General features: G+C 32.7%; 2 protein-coding genes across 4 annotated transcripts; one reads left to right on the forward strand and one right to left on the reverse strand.

Annotated features, from left to right (window-relative positions):
• The first annotated feature begins 234 nt into the window (after positions 1–234).
• Positions 235–4277, forward strand: LOC123713406. The gene is made up of 3 exons (XM_045667050.1): positions 235–380; positions 746–871; positions 2249–4277. The coding sequence occupies exons 1-3, from the start codon at positions 339–341 to the stop codon at positions 2402–2404; spliced, it is 324 nt and encodes a 107-aa protein (XP_045523006.1). The 5' UTR covers positions 235–338; the 3' UTR covers positions 2405–4277.
• Positions 4278–4354: 77 nt separating this feature from the next.
• On the reverse strand, positions 4355–22924 carry LOC123712991 (LIM domain kinase 1). 3 transcript variants are annotated; one of them, XM_045666437.1, is made up of 17 exons: positions 22789–22924; positions 19191–19281; positions 18610–18724; positions 17808–17938; positions 14268–14390; positions 13826–13912; positions 13121–13250; positions 12577–12839; positions 11915–12026; positions 11226–11480; positions 10812–10949; positions 10230–10331; positions 9612–9710; positions 8730–8884; positions 8309–8546; positions 7450–7641; positions 4355–7007 (listed from the first exon to the last, which is right to left on the reverse strand). In XM_045666437.1, the coding sequence occupies exons 1-17, from the start codon at positions 22808–22810 to the stop codon at positions 6129–6131; spliced, it is 3132 nt and encodes a 1043-aa protein (XP_045522393.1). In that variant the 5' UTR covers positions 22811–22924; the 3' UTR covers positions 4355–6128. The 3 variants fall into 3 exon arrangements, with proteins under 3 accessions (XP_045522393.1, XP_045522396.1, XP_045522395.1); XM_045666440.1 differs by lacking the exon at positions 13826–13912; XM_045666439.1 differs by lacking the exon at positions 13826–13912 and having other exon boundaries at positions 13121–13253.
• Positions 22925–25578: the final 2654 nt, after the last annotated feature.

The following is a 25578-nucleotide window of genomic DNA, read 5'->3' on the forward strand; positions in this document are numbered from 1 at the left end:
AGCGCTTCCCACCAACACAACTTTCTACCCCATGTATTTATATAATTAACATGTAAATATGATAAAATCCAATATTGTTTTTAAAAACACGTAATTAAAAAAAAATACTCCGTCTCGTTACAGATGAGCATTAGTTTGACAATCCCATATTATTAGAACGATGATGTCAAGTTACATTTGACAACAGATGTCATTGTTTTTTCCTGCCTTATAATTGTCAGTGACAGATTAGGAACTCAAGTTAAAAATAAAATTTTCTGCTTGTTTCTCGTAGATTAGCTTAGTAAATTGATGTGTAATCAAAAATATAAATTAAAACACTTCATTTAGCTCATAAAATGACAGAGAAAGAGGTTACAATTGAGGAACTGGACGATACAGTAAGTAAAAAAAATACTTCCCGTGTTATTTGCTTAGATTTAAGACATAATATAGATGAGCTTATTTAGGTCAACCAGCCGCTGTCCTATTATAATATAACGGAGTAACTAATTATTATATTATATTGTATAAAATAAATTCATATTTCTTTAAAGATCTTCGAGGTTAAACGAAAAAGAGACTCTTTTTCCTTTAACCTCGAATCTTGTCAACGAATAATATTAATAAAGTGTATTTCTAAAATAAAATAATAATTTGTATCCTTGTATATACTTGTTAATGATTGTGTAATTAATTTTACAATACTATTTATTAAATCAAAAATAGAGAAAAGTGTATGAGTGTGTGAAGTATGTTTGCTTAGGTAAAACAAACAAATGAACAACTTGATCTGATGGAATGGAAACTTGATGGAGGAGGGATGGAGATAGTGACTCCCATCAACAACCAGGATGTTTGTATTGTCAATTTACTGAAATCTGTTTCTGAGGTAAGTATAAGGTTAAGCAATATTTTTAATAATTAACATGAGCAATAAAAAGAATGTGGCTTAAATGGGTTCAAATATTTCCTTGAGGATTGTCAAACATACAGTGTTAAATTTGAGTCAATAGTGTGGAATGTAATGTATTTACACATTCCATTAGCATATTTGATTCATGTATTTGTCAAAGTAAATATTGCTTCTCTATGTACATTAGGTAATTATTAAAGAGAATTGTCAGAGTTATATTTACAAAAATTTTATATCCTAAAATGAATAGGATAATTAATTTATAATAATTTTATATTAGCTATATGTTATTTAACACTCAAATATACACATACTACCCACTAACATCAGAGTTGCTTATGAAATTTTATTTTGGGGTAATTGTCATTGATAATTAATTTTATAAATTGATATAAAATAGAAATCTTTACTTTTTCAGCCCCTTGCATAATTGTGTTGAGGAAAGGTCAGAGAATATTTAGTGTTTTGTCATCTATTTTTATAGTTTGCTGTTTTGTATAATTAAAAAGTTACACACAGACTCGGTTGTATTTGATGATGAGATGTACAGTTGACCTAAATTTATTTGTATAGTGTCTTTGCCCAGCCATTGTTAATATTAAATGGCAAACTATAAATATTGCTTGTTGACATTAGTCAAGAAACAGGCTTGAATGTGGTACAAAGTTTAAGCCCTGTTGAAGGCCTACTCAACAGGAACCAGTGTCGCTTTATCTACGGCTTTTAGTTTTGTTGCAGGAGTTGAAATTTTAAAGGAAATTAAGACTGGAGGTAGCTGGGTAATCTATTTATTTCAGTAGAATTAAATAGATTGTATATTACTGGCTATAATGACAATACATACAATACATTGATTATGCATACAAGGATGTAAAACAAAATGGACTTCAAAGTTATCCAGCTACTTTGTAGCCTTAATATTTTCAATGCAACATCACTTCACACAAATACTTCCCATGGGCAACCATGTTCACAATTCATGCCATTATTGACTATGACATTGTTAGTTCCCTTTCAGCTTCTGTTGTGTACTTAAAAGGTACAATAGTGTTTCAAAGAATGTGTACATGTGCGTGAAAGACAATTGAAATATACAGAAATTGTATCAGAATTAGATATTATTCTTACACATTTTTTGATTCTTTAAAAAGTCATGTATGTGTTTCCCCAAGTTTATCCCTCACTTTTAACATGCAGTTTATTTTATAATATAAAATATGATAATTTAAACACATACATGCCTCCTTGAACAGGTTGTTTTAACTTCGACGCGTTTAAACTTTAAAAATGTAAATCTCCAACAATTTTAATTGAACAAAACACCTATTGTACAATCACTATATATTTAATCAGGTTCGGTCCGACTACCAACAGCTTCGCCGTGAGTTAATTGAAGTGCAGGCGCTTCAAAGGGAGCTATCTACGCGTCTGCGCACACAATTGCGACTAGTACATGGGAAATTCGCACGACTGCGTCAAAGAATCGCAGCCGCGTCGCCACCTCGTTAGTCGCACGCTTACCTAACCTTACTGCCATAACTAGTCGTTTTTTTGGATATCTTTTAGATGACTGTCACAAAATAAATAGATATAATTGTACGCATACAAAGTTTCTGATTTGAGTCTATTTATTTTGTGACATAAATAACCCACGAATATGTCTTGTAGTACATTAGGGTCTCAGTAAACATGTGATTTATGACACTCGTTTCTAAGCACCAAAAATAGCTGTCAATTAAACCTTTTTCTTCCAGGTATAGATTACCTTTAGTGCCAATGTATTTTATTCTAAATCAGTAGATCATACAATTAAGTACGGAAAAGGAAAGGATTGATCAGCTATGTGTTAAGTTAAAATGTGTAAGCTAAATTTCTGTTCCTATCTATTTGTTAAACACATTGTAAGTCTCGGTTACAATGTATAGCAAAATCTATGTAAAAAGAATGGCTACACTTTGGCACCTACGTTTAAGACCGGTGCTATATTGCTAGGATGAAGATGTACTCTGATATATCTGTATAAATATTTTTGTTTAGAGGCTAAAAGTTAGATTGTGGAAAGCCTATAAATCAACACATCGAATGTAAAGGGGCGAATAAATTTGGATCGAATTTAAAAATGCTGTACTTAGAGTACGCAGTAGCGCTACGTAGCCTTCAGTAGGTACCTTTAGGTTCGATACTGATGAGCGAGTCGAATTTCGAACAAAACTAGGGTCCTAGAACGCAGAGCGTGAAATTAATTTATTGTTATGAAATGAGTAAAAGGCGTTATCGATTACCAAATTACATTACGCTTTTACCAAAGACGATAATGATAGACATTTTGGGGATGCGACGAGTCGATCGTCCGTACCGAGCCTTAAATATAAAAACTAGTAAACTAAGTTTTAGAACAAATTTACATTAGATTTTCTCTTAGGTATTAAATGTTGCATTTATTTTTTCGTAATTTACACTTAAATCGCACGGTCACTACATAATTAAATTAGAATATACAGCACATACATATCGTATAACTTGCATGCTGTATTTAATGCACTGAAGGCGGGCGGGCTTAACTTTTATTGGCGTATTATTTCAGCCAAATTAAGTCATACATACATATTTATTAGTTGAATATACTATTTATTAGATATGAATTCTCATTTGCATTGGAATAATTAAAAGTTGTTTGTTTTTTTTTTTAATCTACTTGTAAATTTACACGACCGCCTGCCTAAAAAATCTCTCTAGTTGTAAGTAATACATGTCTGAAACTATGTATAAGTCTAAATTATTGTAAACTTTCTGCACAAAACCATTTATCTGACAAGGGCTTCTTTTTGTTTTATTTGGATTTTTTTATTTTTGAATTTTGTTTTCAATTGTGACGGCATAAGGTCATGTGAACTGAAGCTCGCTTTGTCGTCACAATACGGATTGACGTAATGAAAATCAATACAAAATAGGTTAACTATAAAATTGTTTATTTACTGCAGCTTCAATTTATGTTGTGACGAATTACAGGCGCTGGCTAAATTTGAATTCGAGATGAAATAATATTACATGTTTTTATTACTTGGCGCTGAATATAACTGTCTAATAGCCCTATAGTGAACTCAGTATGTTGTAATCTTAATAATTTTTTTTGCCATATATTTTTCATATCATAATATATACACAATGTAGTGGAGACATCATTTAATAGCATAGTAAAATAACCAACAACTCGAATCGCATTGATAAGAGTATTTGTATCGATTTATCTTTGCTATCATTTCTATTGTTAAATTTATTTTAAATTTTTTGAAAATGTGTATTATTCCTATTTATAGTTTCATTTGTAAACTATTGTGTCGAAGACACCATTATTGAAATAAAGTTGTGGTTTTCAAAGCTATTTAATCCTTTTTATTTTATTGGAAATAATATCCACTAATACTGAATTCTGATTAATAATAATAAAACATTTTTTTATGGAATATATTCTTTATTTTGTACTTACAAACAGTATAAAGATTCGGAATGCAAGGAGACGGAAACCTCGATGTTAGCGGTTAATGTGTTAATTTTGTAGATATTCTATTGTTTATTTTTTTGTTATACATCCATTACAATCTATAATTAATACTTGTTATTGCAACATTTTCTAAAAAAAATGTATCACAGACAATATCCAACTATGAGCATGGTAATGCAAATAAACCAAAAGCTACATCAACATGGCATATTTAAAAATAGTACAAATATTTATATAAAAATGAATTGTCTGTTTTAGTAGCTACTGAATTTGACGCCATGCAGACAGTTTTTATTCAAACATATAGGTACTTACTAAATTCTAAAAAAATGGCACCATGAAAAGAAAATCAGCCTTAAATATACGTATGGTTAATAATTTATTCGATCTGTTAATATTTAATAAAAAGAAAAAAATGGCCCGAAGCATGACACGATATAATTATGTACTTCTTTAAAAGTTCTTATATTATTATTGGCACTAGAGAGCGTAGTAAAGCACAATATTTACCTAATACTTTATATAAAACTTTGCCAAAATAATATTTAAGGCGGAATGCAATAAGCACTTTGTCTAATAACCCAAACTGGTTTGAAATTTCTTCAAAATAAATTGCTAATAGAAGTTCACTGTCTTCAATTGTAAAGCCACGGAAATTTTGAGAATTTGTATTATGTCGCTGAACATGCTCTATGATCTATTCTACCAAATATCAGACTACGCAGTCTTGATAAAGGCACCAGCAAACCTAAAAGCTATTAACTATGCATTAAACAATGTAAAAAATCTATTGAACTTTGTATATTTGTATAAAACATCAACTTTTAATAACTGTATCAAAATTGATAACTTTTAAAGGTTATTAAAAATTATGGCTATAATGGGAGATGCGATGGTCATCTATAACAAACTGTCGAAAATACAACATTTCTCAGGCCGGTTTAAAAAAAGTATAAACTCTACGGCAATTATCAACCCCAGAAAACAGATGGCGCTAATATATACATACTCTAACAATTGTGAAAAATCTACATTTAGTATACACTTAACTATAATAGCGGCTGTACATACGACGGGACACCACGAAACCAGCCATGAGAGTGTACCACTGGGGTTTTATCTTTTCATAAAGGTCTTGGTGCTATCATCCTAAATATGTGATTGATCTATGCTAGACTATCCTGTTATATCGAAAATTACAAAAATGTGTATACTTAGCAATTTCCGTTCCAAGCTTACATTATAATAAGTACATAACAAATTAACAACTGTAAACTTTTAACTTGGCAAGATTATGTTTATAAACCGACCTCATATTTTCAAAATAATATAATTCAAATAATATTTCTGTTTAAACATTTCATATCTTTATATAATAGGAAGAACGATCAGCTGAAATATAATTTTAAATTGGACAATCTTTATTGATACTTTGGCAAAATATATGAAGTCAGTTTATATGTTCCGATGGTCAATAACAATAACATTTTATAGAACTTGTAAATAACAGGAAGCAAATAACTGTGGGGAATAAATTCTAACCATGGCAGGAACAATTAATACTTTGAAGCGAGTCGACCACCGGAAAATATAATTTTCACGCAAGAATACCCCGAAATTTATTTTCCAATATAATCTGTAATAATTTGTAAAGTTTGTGTTTTGAAACATTATGTGTGTAAATGACTGAATATCCAGTGTGTTCTTACGTGAATCAGCATTTTGAATATATTAAATAACTCTCTCGGGCGGGGACTTACGTACGTCACTCTGAGGCTCCAACTCCTTACTGATCTTCAAGTTCGCCAGCCTCACATAATTGCTGCGTGAAATTCCTTCTTTCCTTTTGGGCTTTTCGTCTTTTTTCTCAAATAGCGGCGTTAAATTCCTAACAGGCTCCAATTTCCGTCTATCGAGCTTCTCTTGCTTCTTATCTCGGTAACTGTATCTGCCCTCGAAATCCTGCTTTTCCCCGATGTTTCTTCGGAATATGGGCGTCATAGGTTTGCCTAGACTTGCCAGTTTCAAGTCGCTCTTAAGGACGTCCCTGTTCATGTTAGCGTCATCTCCGCTAGGTCTCACTCTGTACCTCGGTGAAGCTGGCTTTTGGACGAAGAACTTGCTTTTCGACTTGTCATCCTCTCTTGTCTCTGAATTGGGTTTGAACAGTCTGCTTAGTTTCGGGGACATCAGTAGCTTCTTTGCGAGTGAATTTCTCTCACATTTAACATCCATTTTTGATTCCTTCTCCTCTGGCTCGGCGCAGGTGAAGTCGTAACTGGCTTTTTTGGAGAGTATGTTACTTTTGACAATATCTGTGATAATTTTGGGATTGCAGTCTATCTGTATGTCAAGTTCGTCATCTGAGGAGTTGTCCGAGTCATTTTGTAACTCGCAATTGTCCGGGATGCTGTAATGTCTGTAAAATGGAGGTGGTGTGTTGTGTTTGTCTTCAGTTTCGAGTTCTTCAAAAGACTGATTTCGTAAAAAAGCCGGGAGGTTTTCCTCAATTTTCCTGGTTTTGTTTTCGTTGAGTAAGTTGTTGAGATGTGAATCTGGGCTGGTGCGTTTGAGAGGGGGAGGGTCGAGCCATTCGGATATATCGTCCACCTGTAACATATTTATTAAAATTCACACCCCATTTCATAATATTTTTTTTAAATTTATGTATTTTCTCTCATAATATTTACAACAATAAATAAGATTACAGTTGAGAAAGTATTGCGACACTGATTTCCAAACTAGGTAAGAACCTGTGATATGGATAACCAGGCTTCTATTCCATAGTAAAGTGATACTGAGTAGTAACAAAAAGTACATACATATATGGGTAGGCAAACAAATTTAACGTTTTAAAGGAAAGTAAAACAAAACAAAGCAGTCAAATACTTAGGAGTTAGTACAAATAAAGTTGTATGGGAGTATGTTTGTGTGTGCAATTTTTTTTTTATACTCTACCAATAATAAGAATTTGAGTAACTTAACAACAGAGAGGTACAATTCTCTTTTTCTTGTTAACATAAATTTTCTAAAAAAAAACAACCTAACTGACCTTAGTAATATTAATACTGTGTCCTTCCGCGCGCAGTATGTAACCTGGTGCGAGTGCGTGATGAGATCGAGACAGGCCGAGACGAGACGAGGCCGTTAACGTTACGACACGCGGTGCGATATGACTCGCAGACACACACTTGCCTAAAGCACGTCCGCCACGGACGCACTCTATGGCTGCGTTTGATTGGGACTGCAATCATAAATAAGTACACAAATAAGAATTAAAAGAAACCAAATATTATCCTGTTTTTAGGAAAACTCACCCTACAAAACTTCTTAATTTTTTTGGAATTAAACAAACGAAAGCCATTTTATAATAATAAAGACATTTAAACATACAAACAATGCATTATTTTGTAATAAAACATTACTAGTAGTGTCTTTGGTTAACTTAGCTTTTGCACATTGAAAGAAAACCATTTTTTATTTAAAAGAAAAAATTATAAGTTTATAATAATACAAATAGCTTTTATCCAGTTAAAAAATTGTTTTCTTTCAATAAAATATTACTGTTTAAAATTCTTTTCAAGGTGCGAAAAGCACATTCAAGAGCTCGTTTTGCTTACTTCAGCAGATAATTATTTCTAAACAGAGATTAAACCAAGATTCCAGTCTATTTACTATTCCACTCGGCTTAAATGGAGATGGATATTAAAGCTTTTAAAACTGAATTCAAAAAAGTAATATTAAATAATAATCAACGTGTAATATAGAATATATTGTAGAAACAGAAAACCTTATTTTCAAAGTATTTTTTTTTAGACTTGGCTTATTTATTGAGTTAGTTACCGAATGGGTTTTTAATAAATAAAGAAAGAAAAGAATTCCAAGCTTTGACTTTATTAAAACCGCCTCACCTTAACCACTCCATCTTTCAACGCCTCTTCCAAGTTCTCGCAGCTGCATCTGGTCTTATTGGCGCAGAATATACCATTATCCGAGTGGTTCGGACATTCGGGCGTCCCGTGGTCCCGAGTTGTAGCACGGTGCGTGTATTGGAGAATATCGGCCAGTAATGTGGGGGGCAACGGCCCAGGGTTCGATAAGTGCATCACGAGAGACTCCAGCCATATTTCCATCACTTCAAAGGGCGGTCTGGAAGAAACAAGAGACAATATTTTACAATATATTATTTTTATTAATAGTTTTATTTTAAATAAAGATTATTATTATTTAGCTGTTATTATCATTTTCTTTTTTATATTATTATCTTTAAATGAAATTAATTATACGATTACTTTAATGATCATCCAAATTATCAGAACGTAAAAAGTATACCTAGTATCTGGATCCAAATGGCAAGCCAGAAAAGCCAAACGGTACAACGGTTCCGGGCAGTTTCTGCAAAACTTCTCATAGAATACAGATTCGTTCAGTCCAAAATCAGTCCGTCGCGGCAAAAAGTCAGGATCGGCAGATACGCGACCAATTATCTGAAGACAATTAGAAGACGAAATAATTTATTGTTTGACATAATTTCACTTTCCATTCATAGTTATTAAACACGGCCAATGAAAATACGCTTCAACTATTTAAATATATCAAAATAAAAATATAAAATTCTACATATACTACCATTTCTCTAATCAAGGACACGTAAGCACATGCCATGGTACGCAATATTTATTATAATAATAGATAAATATACGAAAATTCTACTTTAACTTGCAATTTTTACTTTATTACACAAAATGTTTTTTTTTGTGAGCTCGGCCAAATATCAATTCTATACAAATGGCGTCATACTTAGTTCAATTTGTTAAAACTATATTTCTTCTTAAATTCAGTCAGGAGTTTTCCAGTCCATCAGGAGGCTAATGTGTTGTTAAAAAAAATTCCATGTCTCTTCGTTGATGGACGTGCAGCCAGCTGTTGTCTCACTGGACCAGGTAGATATAAACTAATTGGACTAGTGAAACAGCACCCAGATACAAGCAAACACATAAAACATATGGACAACGTCGAGGTCTTCATAAAATTTCATAACAAGCTAACAACGTTGTGAAATGAAGTTTGTTATTTTCAGTGTATTTTATGGTTAAACAAAATATATTATATCATAAATAAGCACGCCGTCCGTACATATAATCGAGGCTACGGATAGTCTTATATTATGCAACTTCTTTCTTCTGTGGCCTGACTTGACCCTGAATGACTTACCTCACAAAGTATAATCCCGAAAGAGAAGACATCCACTTTCTCATCGTACACGTTGCCGTTCATCATCTCTGGAGCCATCCAGTAAGGGTTACCTACCACCTGCAGTATAAATATTTTTAATAATTTCGTTTTTACAGTTTCAACTTACTACAGTTTTATTTTGTAATTCTATAACGAAAAAATACTCTTTTAAGTTCTCTGTTTTCTGTTTATAAAAATAAGTTCACACAATAAATTTGTTACCTTATTGAAACATTGATTCTATTTTTATACAATGAAGCAAATATATTGTAATTGTGGAAGAAAGTGTCCAAAAATAAAGGGTGGATCCTCGACTAGTAATAAATAAATTTAACTGTTACCAGTTTATGTTTCCACCACGCTATTGTAAACTTCTTTTTTCTGTGTATGTATAAAATAAATAAAGAAGCGATGCAAGCAAAACCGTGATGTCGAGATTTTACTTAGCACTTATAGACTGTTCAAGTATAACGTATCGCACGTACGTTACACGTAACGTAACGCAATTTTGGAAATGTTTGAAAAGCGCGATTTAGGACGTCATCGTATCGTTCCTAGTTGCAGATTGTAGATGTTGCTGAATGTTTAGTACATTACCGTATATCGTTTCCGTCGAAGGGAAGAATGCGGCGGCGCGCTACTAGCTGTGCGTTGTACGATACGAGCTAAACCAAAGTCCGCTACTATAACTGTCATATCCTGCAAAAATTAGAGAAATACAAATCTCTAACAACTTTTATTCCAACTCATTCTGTCGCACAAATAATATATAGGATTTTCCGGCAAATTTCCTTTCCTGTGTCGATTCGAAAAATATTCAATTTAACGCATTTCATTCAGTTAAGTTTCACTAGTTAAGAGTGCTTAAGATTCCGAGTTTTCCTAAAATTGTATTAAATCAAAAATTACAAAAAATTTAACTACCCTCTGTCTGATGGTTATTAAGATAACAGTTACATTAAAAACTTTTAGAAGCTACTAAGAATGTAACAGACAGACATAACATTTATTACTAATGAAACACACACAGAAAACACAAAATAATAATCAAAAAAGAAACATAACAAAATATTATGGACATATGTAATGTGTGTGTGTTAGAAACTTGCCCTGGCTCAGAATTATAATGTGGAGCAGACGTATTTCTAGCAATCTATTTGATAAATATAAGAATTATACCTGGTCCGTCCTAACGAGGCAATTGTGTGAGTTGAGATCTCTGTGTATGACATTCATACGATGTAGATATCCTACGCCCGCAGATACGTCCCGCGCCAAACGAGCGCGTACGCTCCAACTTAACGGGCGACTTGTGTTCTAAATTATAAATTGAATATGTAATATAAATTGGCCTTACAAAACTTTAGTTTTCTTCATGCAATGTAAGCTGAAAAACATACTGTACTACTACAATATTATAATTAAAAAAATACTTTTTGATTTAAAAATTAAAGAGAATTGTTACTGTTGTTACTTATATTTTTGAGAATTAACCACAATTTTTTTAGAATAAGTTTGCTATTTAGAGAATAATTCTAAAACCGGTTGTCGATATTTCTTAATCAAAAGAGGAAATTTTTAGAATTTCAATACCTGCAATAAATCGTGCAAGGTCCCTCCGTCAACATACTCCGTCACCAAGTGTAACCTTCTATCCCTGTACAGGACTCCGACAAAGCGCAGTACATTTCTATGCCGCAAAGATCGAAGAACTGCCACTTCCTTCAGAAAGTTCCTTTGAGCCTCTTCATCCACGCGGTAAAGTTGCTTCAGTACCATTACTTCATTAGTAGCCCGATGAGTTACTTTATACACTTGCCCAAAGAAACCGGTGCCTAGAAGCTCGCCCTAGAAAATAATACAAACCATAAAGATCACGTTTGATAAATGTTATAAAATTTCTTTTAAATTTATTATAACTAGGATAAAATTAATGTAGATATTGAAAAACGAGCTCAAATTATAAAATTCCAGAGACATAATATATATTTTAATAACAATTTCATGTATTCATATTAATAGTTTAATTTAGCTTTATTTTATCACTGGCAAGACCATGAACAATGTCAGAAGGCTCGCAAGTGCCTTGCCAGAATTGGTAGTTCACTGAGCAGCTGATTCCACATAGTGGTGGTGCGTGGCAAAAAGTGCCTTAAAGGCGCTCAATATTTCAATATTTTCAAATCAATTTTATCTATATAATATTTTAAAATTTTTAAAGATAGTCTTATAAAGGAACAACATTAATCATCAAATTAACCTGCAGAGGTTACATATTTTACCTGTAATAAGTCCGAAGCCCGAAAAACCTTTTGCCCGTGCGGTGGCTCCGCCCGAAAAGATCGCGCTCGACTCAGGTCACACAATACGCCACTCGGTTGTTCTCCATCGACCCTGTGTCACAATTATGTTATAATAATGGTGACTGAAAAGACTATCATTCAACTTTTTCCGAGGAGATACAATACCTAATAAACATTTATCAATACAAAATTGTAACATACATCTAAAAAAAATACCAGCGGGACGCTAGAAAGAATCAAAATTTGTAAATATTTTTGTGCTGTCAAGTATAAAATCTTTAATTGATCTGTGTTATAAAAAATACAAACACGAGCCTCTGAAAAATGTTTGTGTTGAAAGAAAACAATTATTTAACCGGATTAAAGCTATTTGTATTATTATAAACTTATAATTATTTTACATAATTTTAAATTTGTCACGTGACCACACACGCTGTAAAGCACGCGAAACGGCGGAAAAATTTAAATTTAAAATTATGTAAAATAATTATAAGTTTATAATAATACAAATAGCTTTATTCCGGTTAAATAATTGTTTCCTTTCAATGTTTAAAAGCTATGTTAACAAAAGACAATACAAGGTTAGTGTTATAAGATAAATTGTCTTACAGATATATTTATTATATATATTAGGTACTCACACATCAAGCAATTTAGACATACTGCTACTTCTTTCCTTATCACCGAGGGGTGGCGAGGCAGCCTGCCTCCTCTTTATCACTCTAACTCTGCCTTCATCGCCTCTCCTCTTGAACAGTCTTTCCTTCCTTTCGTCGGAATGTCTTTTGGGAATGTTTTCTTCTTTTATCTTCCTCTCAACGGGCGATTTTTCGTGCTTAGTTTTGTCTTCTTGACAAATACCGCGTTTAGCATTTATTGTGTCTGGATTGTGCTCTATTGTGAGCTGAAAGTTTTTTTATAGATTATCTACATATTTCGATACTAGACAACAAGACTAACGTACAAAAAAAACGATACTTGCGAACTATAAAATGAAAGCTATAATAATAAAATATCTTAACGAATTTAGTTTTTTATTAAAATTTTAATGAAAACAAAACAGAATCAACATAAATCTAGTCGTAAATTGTATCGGAAAATGGCATGCAATTATTCTTAATAGATCAAATGAGAGACGAAGTTGCTTTAGACTAAAAGGGTAAAGACCTATAAACATATTAATACCTGTATAACATCTGGCCTAGCTAAAGTACGTTCGATCTCCGATATGGGACGGTTGCGTACCGGCGATCCATTAACTTCTAGCACTTTATCGCCGATGTGTAGCGTCAGCATACCGCAGCTTGAATCTATTCTGCTTAAAAAATGCACCCATTATGTCCAACAAACTATTGAAGGTTTAGGCCAAAATACGATGTTACAAAATATGGATGAAAAACATATGAACACTGCTGCAAAAAAACAAGACTGAAAAGACAAGCTTGCTCAAGCAGAAAATTCTAAAGGAATCAAATACAACATGCAATCATAAGTAGTATATAATACAATACATAACCTGCAAAAGTAGCCCACGTAGTGGTCAGGCAAAGAAAAAATACAAGACATTAAAAACATGCAACTTCTATAAAAGTTTGTAAATAATAAGTCAAAGTTGTAACGCGATATGAAAAAAAAGCACAACTTCTTTAGAAGAAGTCGCATGATATACAAAGTGTATATTAAAAGCTGTCAAAACATGAGTCCTGAAAATGATAATTTTATTTCAAATATCACGTTTCTAAAGAATTGTTTGAGCTATCACGCCCTATTGCCATTCACATGCATTAAGTAACCTACGTTCACTGGCCGTTAACAACATATTTACAACAAACAAACTACAAAATCACAATTCATGCAATTCTACATTGTCCAGTTGCGCATGCGCCGTACCTATGACATGTAAGGTTGACGCAGGCCTGCAACGCAGCTCGAAGTAAGGCACGTACCAACGCACTTATTTTTCCCGCACAACGCTCGCTGCAATTGTTAGCCCATTAATTACCGATTATTAGTTTGTTAATTAAACTAGACATATCTAAGTAATTAGTTTTATGATTCATGATTTATTTAAGCGTATTTTATCAATTAGTTCACATTAGGACTGTACGCCTGGGTTAACTGTTATATCCTAAATCACTAGGTTACGGAAGCTCGTAAAATTTAGTTAAACACGGTATCAATAATAGTTTAGTTTCTATGACAGTATGAGATAAACAACTGGTCGTGCTTTTTTTAATGCGCATGCTCAGCTTTGTATTTATTCCCTGTATAATTAACAATTATTTTCTTTTACATACTAAAGAAATATTTTACAAGTGTGAAAAAAACTTACTGTGCAATTGTCAATGCTCCGCAACGTGAAGACGCAAGTCGTATGGCATTAGCCGGTAATCTTACGACTCGGATGGCGTGCGAACCCCGTTCACCCGCGCCGCCAGACACGTAACACGCCCCACTGGGGAATAATGTTTAGGTAACAACTCATAGCCAAAAGAGACAAACGTGTTTGACGCATTACATTTTTTTTAATACTCCTATTACTTTAAAGTTAAACACGATGAACTTGTTTAACACACTTTTAGCGGATGAAATAGACGTTACCCACGGTCATATATTTACCCTTTTTGAGCCTAGATTACGCTTTTAAGGTGTAAAAAATCGAATAATTATATTCTACCAAACGCGGTAACTGTGCGGTAGGTCTGTCGCCATATATAAAGGATTAGATGTAGACTTTCCTCTCGTTTGTTTTGGTAAGATGTTTAAATTACAATTTTATGGATTAATACTCTATTGTAAATACAATAAAAGCAAGACTTGCTATAAATATTAGGTCCTTACGTTTGTTTGCGTTTTCACACAAACGTAGATTTAAAAAAAAAATATTTAATCTATGCACTTTTGTCATTTCATAGGTAGTTCAATGATGAAATGATGATTACTAAAAAATATTTGGACGGGAATGAGAATGAGAAGAGTGACGCAAGGAAAAAAAATTTAAACGGGAAAATGAAGTAAATCGTGGTTTTCGAAAAAGAATAATTGTTTAAGCTGTAAAATATTGAATTTGGAATTCCAAACCAAAGTGGAGATATTTGAGGTCAAAGTGGCCAGTATGACAAAACGTTTCATATGTATGCGAAATTGTATTGGACGCCTTTGTTTTTTTTTATATAAGGAAAAACCACCACGTCTATTCTGCTAAATTGATTACTTGATAACATGTAAAAGTACGATAATAATGATTAATCGCATAGATTATTGGGTAATTACAAAACTCCATTAGCATTATTATAATAGAAATGTTTATTTTTGTTACAAATTTTGTTGATAACGAATCGTTTTTTATTGCGAGATAGAATAAGTTTTCTGTAAATATTCCTAAGTTTACCTACCAAGGTGTTTATTGTTAAGCTTCCATCTCAATTGTACTAACGTTAATATAAATGTATTTGTAAATAATGTTTCAGTAATATTCTTATTTACCTTAAAACGAACACTCATCAAAGATCTTCTTTTTAGCAGCTACTGAACTTTTTGTCCATATACCTCATTTGCACTTAGAAGAATGTATTTTTATTAATATTTATTTAGGCAAGACAACCTATTTCTTATACCTGATCCGTATACGTTCATGACCGTGTTCTCGATCAGTTTACATAGTACCAAAAATACTTTTAGAAAAGATTTACAATGATAAACTCCTTGTAACGTCCGTCGATTTAATTTTTTTTTTTATATTCATGTGTCTTTACTACGACATCATGGAACATTACGATCTAGCCTAACTTAAGACTAATAAGTAATTTAAGTCTAACCTAATTTACTAAAAAGGATTGTTATCATAAGTAAGTATCCAATAACGCTACTTATAGTCTCTATTAAAGGGAAGACACTCTGTTCTTGTGTTCAATATATTTTTGTTTTCATTCACTGATTAGCACTTAATAATAAAGTTCACTAACACTAGTTCACTAGTTCAAATGGTTTTATCCTTTTCAATCTTCTCACTAGGTCAGTGGTGTCAAGGAGTTGAATAGCCTCGACATTCACGTGATGGTGGAGCCTATGTTCGTGTGCTCCAGCAGTCTTTTTTATTAATGTGGTGACGTCCTCTACATTAAGGTCCCGATGGAGGTCGTAATTTCGAATGTACCAGGGAGCATTGACTATTCCCCTGAGCACTTTGTTTTGGAATCGTTGGATTACTCGGATATTACTATTACTGGTACAGCCCCACAGCTGGCAACCATAAGTCCAGACTTGTTTGTAGATCAATAATTTATTTTGTACTGATAATGTGGAATGCCTTCCGAGCAACCAGTACAATTTAGAGTAACGGAGATCCAACTCTTCACGTTTCTTTTTAACATGGACCTTCCATCGGAGTTTGGTGTCTAGCGTCATACCTAGGTACTTAGCTGAATTTTGGAACGGCACTTTGACGTTATCAATATATACTGACAGGTAGTTTGATGTTTTGTTGGAAAAGTTTATGGGAACTGATTTAGACTGATTTAGTTTTATCCGCCATTTTTTGGTCCACAAGCCAACAATATTTATGGCTTTTTGTAATTTTACTACCGCTTCCTTTTCAGTAGCCGCCGTAGACATGATAGCAGTATCATCGGCAAAGGTCGCGATAACGTTATCTTTTAGGTCAGGAATATCGCATGTGTATAAGAGGTACAGGACCGGACCTAATACACTCCCTTGCGGCACCCCAGCTTTTATTTCTTTTAGTTCTGAATAATCATCTTCTTGTCGTACCCTAAACATTCTTTGTGTTAAATATGACTCAAGAATATTTGCAAATTGACGAGGCAGTAATTTCCTTAACTTATGAACAAGTCCTCGATGCCACACTTTATCAAATGCCTGAGCTACATCCAGAAAGACAGTGGAGCAGACATTTTGTTCTTCTAGTGCTTTTTCAATATTATTTGTGATTCTATGAACCTGCTCTATGGTAGAATGTTGTTCTCTAAAACCGAATTGGTAATCTGGTATGAGCTGCTTTTTGACAATAATAGGGTTAAGACGTTTGAGTAAGAGTTTCTCAAATAGCTTTGCTATAACAGGTAACAGTGAGATTGGCCTGTAAGACGTGACTTCGTGTGGAGGTTTTCCTGGCTTGGGAATCATTATAACTTCCGCAACTTTCCACATATTGGGAACATATTGAAGTCGAAATGAGGCATTAAATAAGGTTGTCATTTTAACTACGGCTTTAACCTAAAACCTGGAGCCTTCTTTTTAGTTAGACATTTAATTTCACTTAAAACTTCTTTTGGTGTGACTAGACGGATGTCAACTGTCTATAACGCCATACAATGTCGTTATATAGAGTTTACACTGTACGTTGTTAGTTAAAACCAAAAACAATATAATTGTCACCGTTTTTTGAGATTAAAAATCTATAATCACTTGTAGTGGGATGTTTTTACTATTAAGAGTCGTAGATTGGACGAATTCATAAAGAAAAATAAGTTCTAACAAAGAAATATTTGTAACACCACAAACAATATTATGTACAAGAGTTTTCGCAACGTAACAGCATCATAAAACAACCGTCACTAAGGTATTATATGCGAAAGAGGTTACAAATTATTTTTATTAAGCTTTTACACATTAAGAAAACACTTTTTAAACGGATTGAAGCTATGTATTATTATCATAAACTTATAATTATTAACATAATTTTAAATGTAACTTGGTCACGGTGTCCACGCGAGCTGTAAAGGACGCGAAACGTCGGAAAATTTAAAATTATGTAAATAATTATAAATTTATAATAATAATACATAGCTTCAATCCGTTCAAAAACTGTTTTCTTAACTTATTTTTACTTTAACATAAGCCAGGTACTAACCAGAAAAGTCTCGACCGATCAAGGAGCGCGTATGGCTCTGTGTCGTCTATGTGCGCGGAACAGGCGTCACAGGCAAAGCACTCCGGGTGGAAACGGTGATCGCCTGCCGCCATCACCGGTCCCGTTATTATCTACGCATAGAATAATAGAATTAACATTACATTATTACGATAAGTATTAATTTTTCCAGTCTACTCCATGAACCTGAGAAGCAGTGTTAGCCTAGTGGCTTCAGCGTACGACTCTCATCTTTGGGTCGTAAGTTCGATCCTCGGTTGTGCACCAATGGATTTTCTTATGTGCGCATTTAATATACGCTCGAACGGTGAAGGAAAACATCGTGAGGAAACCGGCTGGCCTTAGACCCAAAGAGTCGTCGGCGTGCGTCAGGCACAGAATGATCACCTACTTGCCTATTCGATTAACAAATGATCATGAAACAGATACAGAAATCTGAGGCCCAGACCTAAAAATGTTGAACTTTTTAGGTCTTGCTCTCCATTGATTTATTTATTTACTCTGAGAACCAGCGTTTATATGAACAAATATAATTCTAAATTACTAAGGGTATTTCATTTATTCACAGAGATGCTTTAAATATATTTAGTATTAGGTATCAAGATGATTGTCAATTTATAATGACATAACAGTGTTGTCAACATAAAAAACGATAACTAAGTCTTATCAGAGATAAGTTCAAGTGATCAAAAGGATATTAATACGAAAAATGCATAAAATATGAGGTAATATTTTATTGCGTTCCTATTTTACATTAATTCCAAAAAATATTCTATTAACACACCTGGGAACATTGTTGGCAAATCTCTCCAAAGCGCGACCAGTAGTCGGCTTGACAGAAAAGCAGCCCTCCCTTCTCGAAGTACCACGTCGTGAGCTGCGCATCGCAGACAGAACACCTGGAAACAGATTTGATGCCGCGATATTCTAAAAAAACTTCGAAAATACCGGGTACTGTTTAACTTCGATTTATAAATACATTTTACAATAAAGTATATTTTTAATACGAATAATATTTCAAATGTTGGCATGCAAAATGCTTTTTATTATTACTAATAGGTAGCATATAAACTTGAACTTATTCTTATACGTTTTTTTTGTTATGGTCTATTTTTTCTATATGTATATAAAAATAACAGCACCCTGTAACTCCAAATAGCAAAGAACTTTGCTGACCTCAAGCATGAGTTTTGATTTTATTCCAAGGTTGCGATCAGCACTACGGATATTGGGATAACTACAACGAAATAGCATTCAAAAAGGTCGGGATCGGTAAATTTTGTATTACATCCGTGTGAATTTATTTAATGATTTCCTTGGACTGCATAAATGCACTTTTCGTCGATAGGAATAGCATAAGCATACCTAAAGCAGTCTTTATGCCAGTCCTGCCCAAGCGCCGATAGGTATTCATCCTCACCAAGCTCGTTCAAGCACCCAGCGCAACTATGGCCCTCTGAAAAATAATAATAATTAAGTTAATAAACAGTTCTCATTTTCAAATGGTAATCTTATTCCAGGTGTTTCGTTAATTCATTGAGGATTGAAGGGTAGAGCTCAGAAAACATAGCTACGCGAACTAAGACTCCATATGAAAAATTTTGACGTACGGAAGTCTCGTTCATAAATCTTACTCTTAAAATTCTAGTGCGTCATTTAACTTTACACAGTAATTATATTTTATTTCAAAACTAAATTTTTATGAATTGTTTAATATAATTAGTTATTAAATTGATTTGGATTCACGCGGATTCATTCAAAGCCTTATACATGCCAAGGTCAAATTTATTACGAAAGCCGAAACAATTCCTCAACGTGTGCCTTATCGTTTCTTTTTGATATCGCTACCCTGAATACTAATTATTAAGTAATCAGATATAATCAATTTTGGAATAAGCAAAATCACGCAACAATACACTATTGAATGCATTATATATTTACGAATTCATACATTAACTTATCTGTTGATTTTCTTTCTTAAAAAAAATATTTAAATTACGAACGAAGAAATACTTGACTCAAACGCAAGTAGTAACATTTTTTTTTCATAATTAACTTACCCATATATACTATTACGCAGTTATATAGTCACATTAATAACAAGATACAAGATACTTAGGACTCACTTGTCCAAGTAGAACATGTTGAAAATGCCATACATAATACACAATATTTACGAATTCATACATTAACTTATCTGTTGATTTTCTTTCTTAAAAAAAATATTTAAATTACGAACGAAGAAATACTTGACTCAAACGCAAGTAGTAACATTTTTTTTTCATAATTAACTTACCCATATATACTATTACGCAGTTATATAGTCACATTAATAACAAGATACAAGATACTTAGGACTCACTTGTCCAAGTAGAACATGTTGAAAATGCCATACATAATACACAATGCCCTGCCCTGCCCATAATACACGAAAGACGGCATTAAAAACTTTTTATACAAAAAAATTCGTTAAAAAGGCTCCGGAGGTAAGGCTGTGATCTCAAAAATAGAAAACTTCATATTTTTCAAGTGCCCTTCCTTTTCAGGATTTGTTCTCTTTCATTAGCTGATACAATATAGAAAGAAAAATGCATATATAAGCGATTATGTGAGATTTATGGCGTACTAGATATAAATATCGATACTTTGTGCCTAGGTCGTTGAATTTTAATGTTTTAGTATCGTTTCTCCAATTCTGACTTGCGCAAACCCATAATCATAATTCAAAAAAAAAAATCAAGAACTGGGAATGCCAAAATTATAATGTTAGGTTAGGTAACTTACGCCAAATTATGTGGGGAAAATTAATACTGACCAATTGATAACCCGGAAAAGTTTGGCCTACGGTCCTACGATTTGTTCTATGGCTAACAGGACGATGTTATGATACATTGTTCATATACCTAAGGAAAGTGTGTTGTTAATATTTGTCAAATAACATATATACAATATTACACTTACAAAATGTTTATACTCAGATTTATAAATCAATGAGCCTAATAGCCATTTAAATCAATAAGTTGACCTTAAATAATGTGCGGCTAACATTAAATACATACTAATGTATTAGCTAATTCAATGACACAACTTCCTTAAAGTAATATAATAATAAAAAATAAAACTAATAATGATAAATTGTTTTTACCTATATCCTCTAAGTTCGGGGAAAACAAAAGACGTCAGAAGTTCACGAGTTAGTGGCTGCAATTGGCCAGGTATACATGGACGCTTTGCGCATGTTCAAAGCCCGGGAGAGACGGTCCCTAGCACCTTCTATACCAGAGATACTTATTGTTTATAACCCTTTCACCCCGAAAACTTATACGGGCGTAAAATAGGGCATCGTGGTACTTTTACATTGTCATGAAATGGGGACAGAAAGGAAAGGGTTATTGCACTATTACCATACATAAAGCTCAATAGTTCATACTATCGTAATGTAGCAGATATTCGAAAATTGTTAATCCCAAATAATGCGCTATTCGTAAATAATTATTAAATATAACATATTCAATATGACAAAACGTTGAAGATAAGATTGGCATAGGCTTAATATAACCTATGAATGGAATACTTCGACCAGGTTTTATGAAAAGTCACGGGCTGTCATAAGTTAAGTTAAACATGTCATTGTGCATGCACACATCTCTTTCGCCGATAACATTAGATCATAAAAGGATAGAAATATGCAGGATGTGCGTCAACATTCACGCGGGAAAAACACAATTCATCATTGTCATGTATGCTTTTCTTACCCAAGCTGTACTTACAAAAGTATAGTCCTAATCTATAAGAAAAGCAAGCATTTAAAAAGCAACTATTAAAAATAGGCTTACTATATTGTTAACTGTACAAGCCTACAGGTTTAGTTGGTAAATTGGTTAAAGCGATGTTAAAAGCATTTCAATCAAGATCATGGCTTAATTCATAAGGACAAAAACTAAGTTTATTTGGAAGGCGTAAGAGTCTACCTCACCAATAATGAAAATGATGCATGGAACTGTGGAATTCTGTAGTTTCCTCTTAAAAGGTTAAATTATCAAATACTTATAAGTTCTACAATCAATTAAAAAAATATGTCAAAAAAAGACCCATGAAATAATAATACTTTGACAATAAATGTAAGGATAACCTACCAAAATCTCTAACATTATTCTCATGATAACTTGATGTTTCTGACTGACTGATGACTGGTGACTTCTACAGCAGTTGTAGTTAACATTATCTATCACAATAATAAGAAGTCAGCTTTTCTACATTATGTCTATTATCATGTTTATTTACTTCTTTAATGTTATCAAACAAAACATTAAGGAACTCATGCTGTAAATATATATTAATTCTAAGTTTTATGTCAAAACTTACAGCATTATAACAATTAGTATGTTAATTATATTGTGGTCTGGTATACCTTGAAATAATAAAAGTATTTAAAAATCTTATATTTTTCTTGAAAGGCCGGAGTAATAAATCTTCTTCATCAACGTCAACATTGTAATCTAATAATGTTCATTAGTACTATCTTCTTGATAAATAAATTATCTCTACATATTACAGTGGTTTTGCTTGTAATTAATTTCAATACTATTTATTTCATTTCAATATATATCCATCCAAATTGTGATGATCACATATTAAGACTGAGTCAGGAATAATATCTGTATAAACTGATTATTTACAGAAAAAAAGTTTACTTATGGAATAATTTATCTTGTATCTTATAGGAAAACTAATAATAACGTAAGGAACAATTTACTGTAGTGCCAAGTAATACATTGATTAATACGACTTAATTATTCACGTAAAAATCACGTTACTTTGTGAGGCACAACAAAAGATAATTTAAATACTAAACAAGTATCGCCCACACAAATCCAATGTCAAGCATACAAAACATTTTATTAAATAAAATCTAACGTAGCTTCGCTAAACAATAAATTGATTTTATATTTAACTAACTTACCTTTTCCAGCAGCACACTCCATATCATTGCTAGAATTTTTTAAATTATATATTTAAATAGAAAATCACAAAAATCGTACTACGATAACTTCAACTCTTGACACACACTTGACACGGGATCTCGATGACAAATCGTGTGACTAATTATTGCAATAGACAACATAGAACATGAAAACATCAATGTCAAATTTAGGTGAGCATCGTTGACAGTCAGAGACAAAGTTACTTAGAAATTGTCTCAAGCCTCTGAGACAATATCCCTAACGTCAGGTAGAACACATTAACGCTAAAGAAAGTATGGAAATGATGTGCGAATCGAATAGTGATTGTTTCTTAAGCCCCAGAGCGCTAATATCAGTAGTATAACTACAGTAGCGGATAATCTAAGGGTTAAAGCTTTTTTCAGGGGATATAAAGAAGTCCTGAGAGAAAAGTTTTTAGGGAAAGTTAGGGAAATATTAATTAAATTTTCTTCCAATTCTCATCTGTATGCTGATGACCTTTAAATTTACAATCAGTCAACTTTAAATGAATTGCCCTCTGCTATACAGACGGCAAACTTTGATTTGGTCAAATAAACCCTCATTAGAGTCAATCCATTATCATTGGTAGTGCATCGTATATTAAGAGAATAAACTGGTTAACTTAACTGCAGCTTGATAAGTTGAAGCGTTTACAAAATGTATGCATCAGCTTAATTTTTGGACTTCGTAAATTTTGTTGATATGTCGGAGTTTCAAAGAAAGTTTAACTGGTTACCCATTCGTTTGCGGCGCAAGATGCGAATTTTACAACTTCTCTATAAGGTTTTTTTTAAACTTACATCACCTAGTAACTTAAAGCAAAATTTCTTCTTTCTTCGTTCCTTTTTAGCGGTAGTTTTGATTTGCGTTCCCTTGACAATCTAATTCTTGAAACCCCTAGTCATAAAACTGAATTCGATCACTCCTCCTTTATTGTGCAAAGTATCCTGCTTTGGAACTCCTTACATCTTGATATTAGACTTGCTCAGTCTTTAAACTTAAAAACCTTGTTTTTGAGCATATATCTGCCTCGTAATAAGCTACTTATATATATTAATAGTGACTAATTAGCCCTAGGATTAGCTTTTACCCTTTGTTAATACATGTATATATTTAGATTTTAGTTTTGTTTGGTTTTATAAACAGAAGATTTCAAAAATGTGTGCGATGTCTCAAAATTAACTAAAACAATGAAAACCAGTCATGTTATTACCTTTAATTATTCACTATTAGTACATATGACTGACATGCATGGCAATACTTAGATTCGTATTATTACTTTTAAAAATATTAAAATAAAAACATCCTTTTGGTAACGTTTCGTGGACCGTTTCCAGCCTAGGTTTCGAACATCATGAACAAAATTCAATTATAATAATTTACAATTTGTAAGACATCGCCTATTGTATTTGTCATTCATAAAATCAAAATATTGTTATCCACTGTTACATAATATTTAAACTAAATTCCTTCGAATTATGACACATAAACAAGTTGTTTCGGTACCGCCACTCCTTCCGTGGTCGAAATAAATTTGATGCTAAACAGTCGATAATTGGAATGCAACCTTTGAATATTTATTTTAACTAGCTTTATTTCAACCTGTCAGTTCAAGTATAGCTTAGTCCATGCGCTGTATGCAAGAGCTCCGTCAATAAAAATAGAAATCTCGCTTATTAGTAATTATTATACTTTAATGTCAAAGATGGTTGCGATTTTTCTGTGACGTCGATAGTACGGTAAGTGTTTTATTGAAATATACGTAAATATATTTATATCGATTGTTATTGGCGTCCATTTACAAAAACAAGGTTCGTTATGAGCTAACATATTAATGTCACGTGTTATAACGCTTGGTTTTATTGGTTTACCCTTCCGTGTACAAACTTTTCTGTGGTCAGAGATTGAGATATAAACTTTATTAAATTGAAACTTAAACTTTATTAAACTGAAATATAAACCTTATTATCTTGAGATATAAACTTTATTATCTTGAGATATAAACTTTATTAACCTGTGATATAAACTTTATTAAATTGAAATATAAACTTTATTAAATTGAGATAATAACGTTATTTAATTAAAATATAAACTTTATTTAATTAAAATATAAACTTGATTAACCTGTGTATATCACTTTATTATATCTTGAGATGACCGCTTCCGTCCTATCGCCTAACAGCTATAACCGCCTAGATCTCCAAAATAATAGAAACAATTATAAGCAGCCAGCTCCTGAGGTATCTAGAGGGTCGTCGTCGTGGTCGGTGGTGACTTTCTTAAATACCTTACACATAGATAGGCTGAAGTAATTGAGTCTGGGATTATGGGAGGTGCTAGCGGTTAGTATGGATATAGTGAAAGCCTTCGGGTAAGACATAAAGCGGTTCTCTCGAAGCTTCCAGCCTATGGGTTCCCCGAGAAATTGTGTAACACGGAGAATATTCAAACCTCAAACCCGCTTCAGATATACAAATTTCAAAATAAAGTTTTTTATAGAAAAATACAACTGCTTATAACAACAACGCGTAGTTCTACGAGCTTCAGAATTAAGGCGACAGTATACATTTAAGCCCCACACAAAGTTTTTTGCCCTTGGCATTATGAAAACGCAAAATTTTACACTCCTAAAATTTTTTAATTACTTTCGCAAAGTAACTTACCAAATTCTTTGACGTTTTCAACGAAATCTACACTAAGGCGTTGTACCGAAGCCTGAAACGACAGGTTGTTCAATAGATATATAAAGAGTCTACAAAATATATATG

Source organism: Pieris brassicae, chromosome 8 (genome assembly GCF_905147105.1).
Source record: "Pieris brassicae chromosome 8, ilPieBrab1.1, whole genome shotgun sequence".
NCBI classification, from domain to species: domain Eukaryota; kingdom Metazoa; phylum Arthropoda; class Insecta; order Lepidoptera; family Pieridae; genus Pieris; species Pieris brassicae.

Bases quoted from the DNA above. Each gene is read 5' to 3' on its own strand.
- LOC123712991 (XM_045666437.1), bottom strand. From the start codon at position 22,810: ATGGAGTGTGCTGCTGGAAAAG. The intron at 13,913-14,267 runs GTAAGTTTTTTT...TAACAATTGCAG, and splicing joins GGAGCATTGACAATTGCACA to CGAGCGTTGTGCGGGAAAAA. The intron at 8,885-9,611 runs GTAAGTCATTCA...AATTGTCTTCAG, and splicing joins TCGGGATTATACTTTGTGAG to ATAATTGGTCGCGTATCTGC.
- LOC123713406 (XM_045667050.1), top strand. From the start codon at position 339: ATGACAGAGAAAGAGGTTACAATTGAGGAACTGGACGATACA. The intron at 381-745 runs GTAAGTAAAAAA...ATGTTTGCTTAG, and splicing joins TTGAGGAACTGGACGATACA to GTAAAACAAACAAATGAACA. The intron at 872-2,248 runs GTAAGTATAAGG...ATATTTAATCAG, and splicing joins TACTGAAATCTGTTTCTGAG to GTTCGGTCCGACTACCAACA.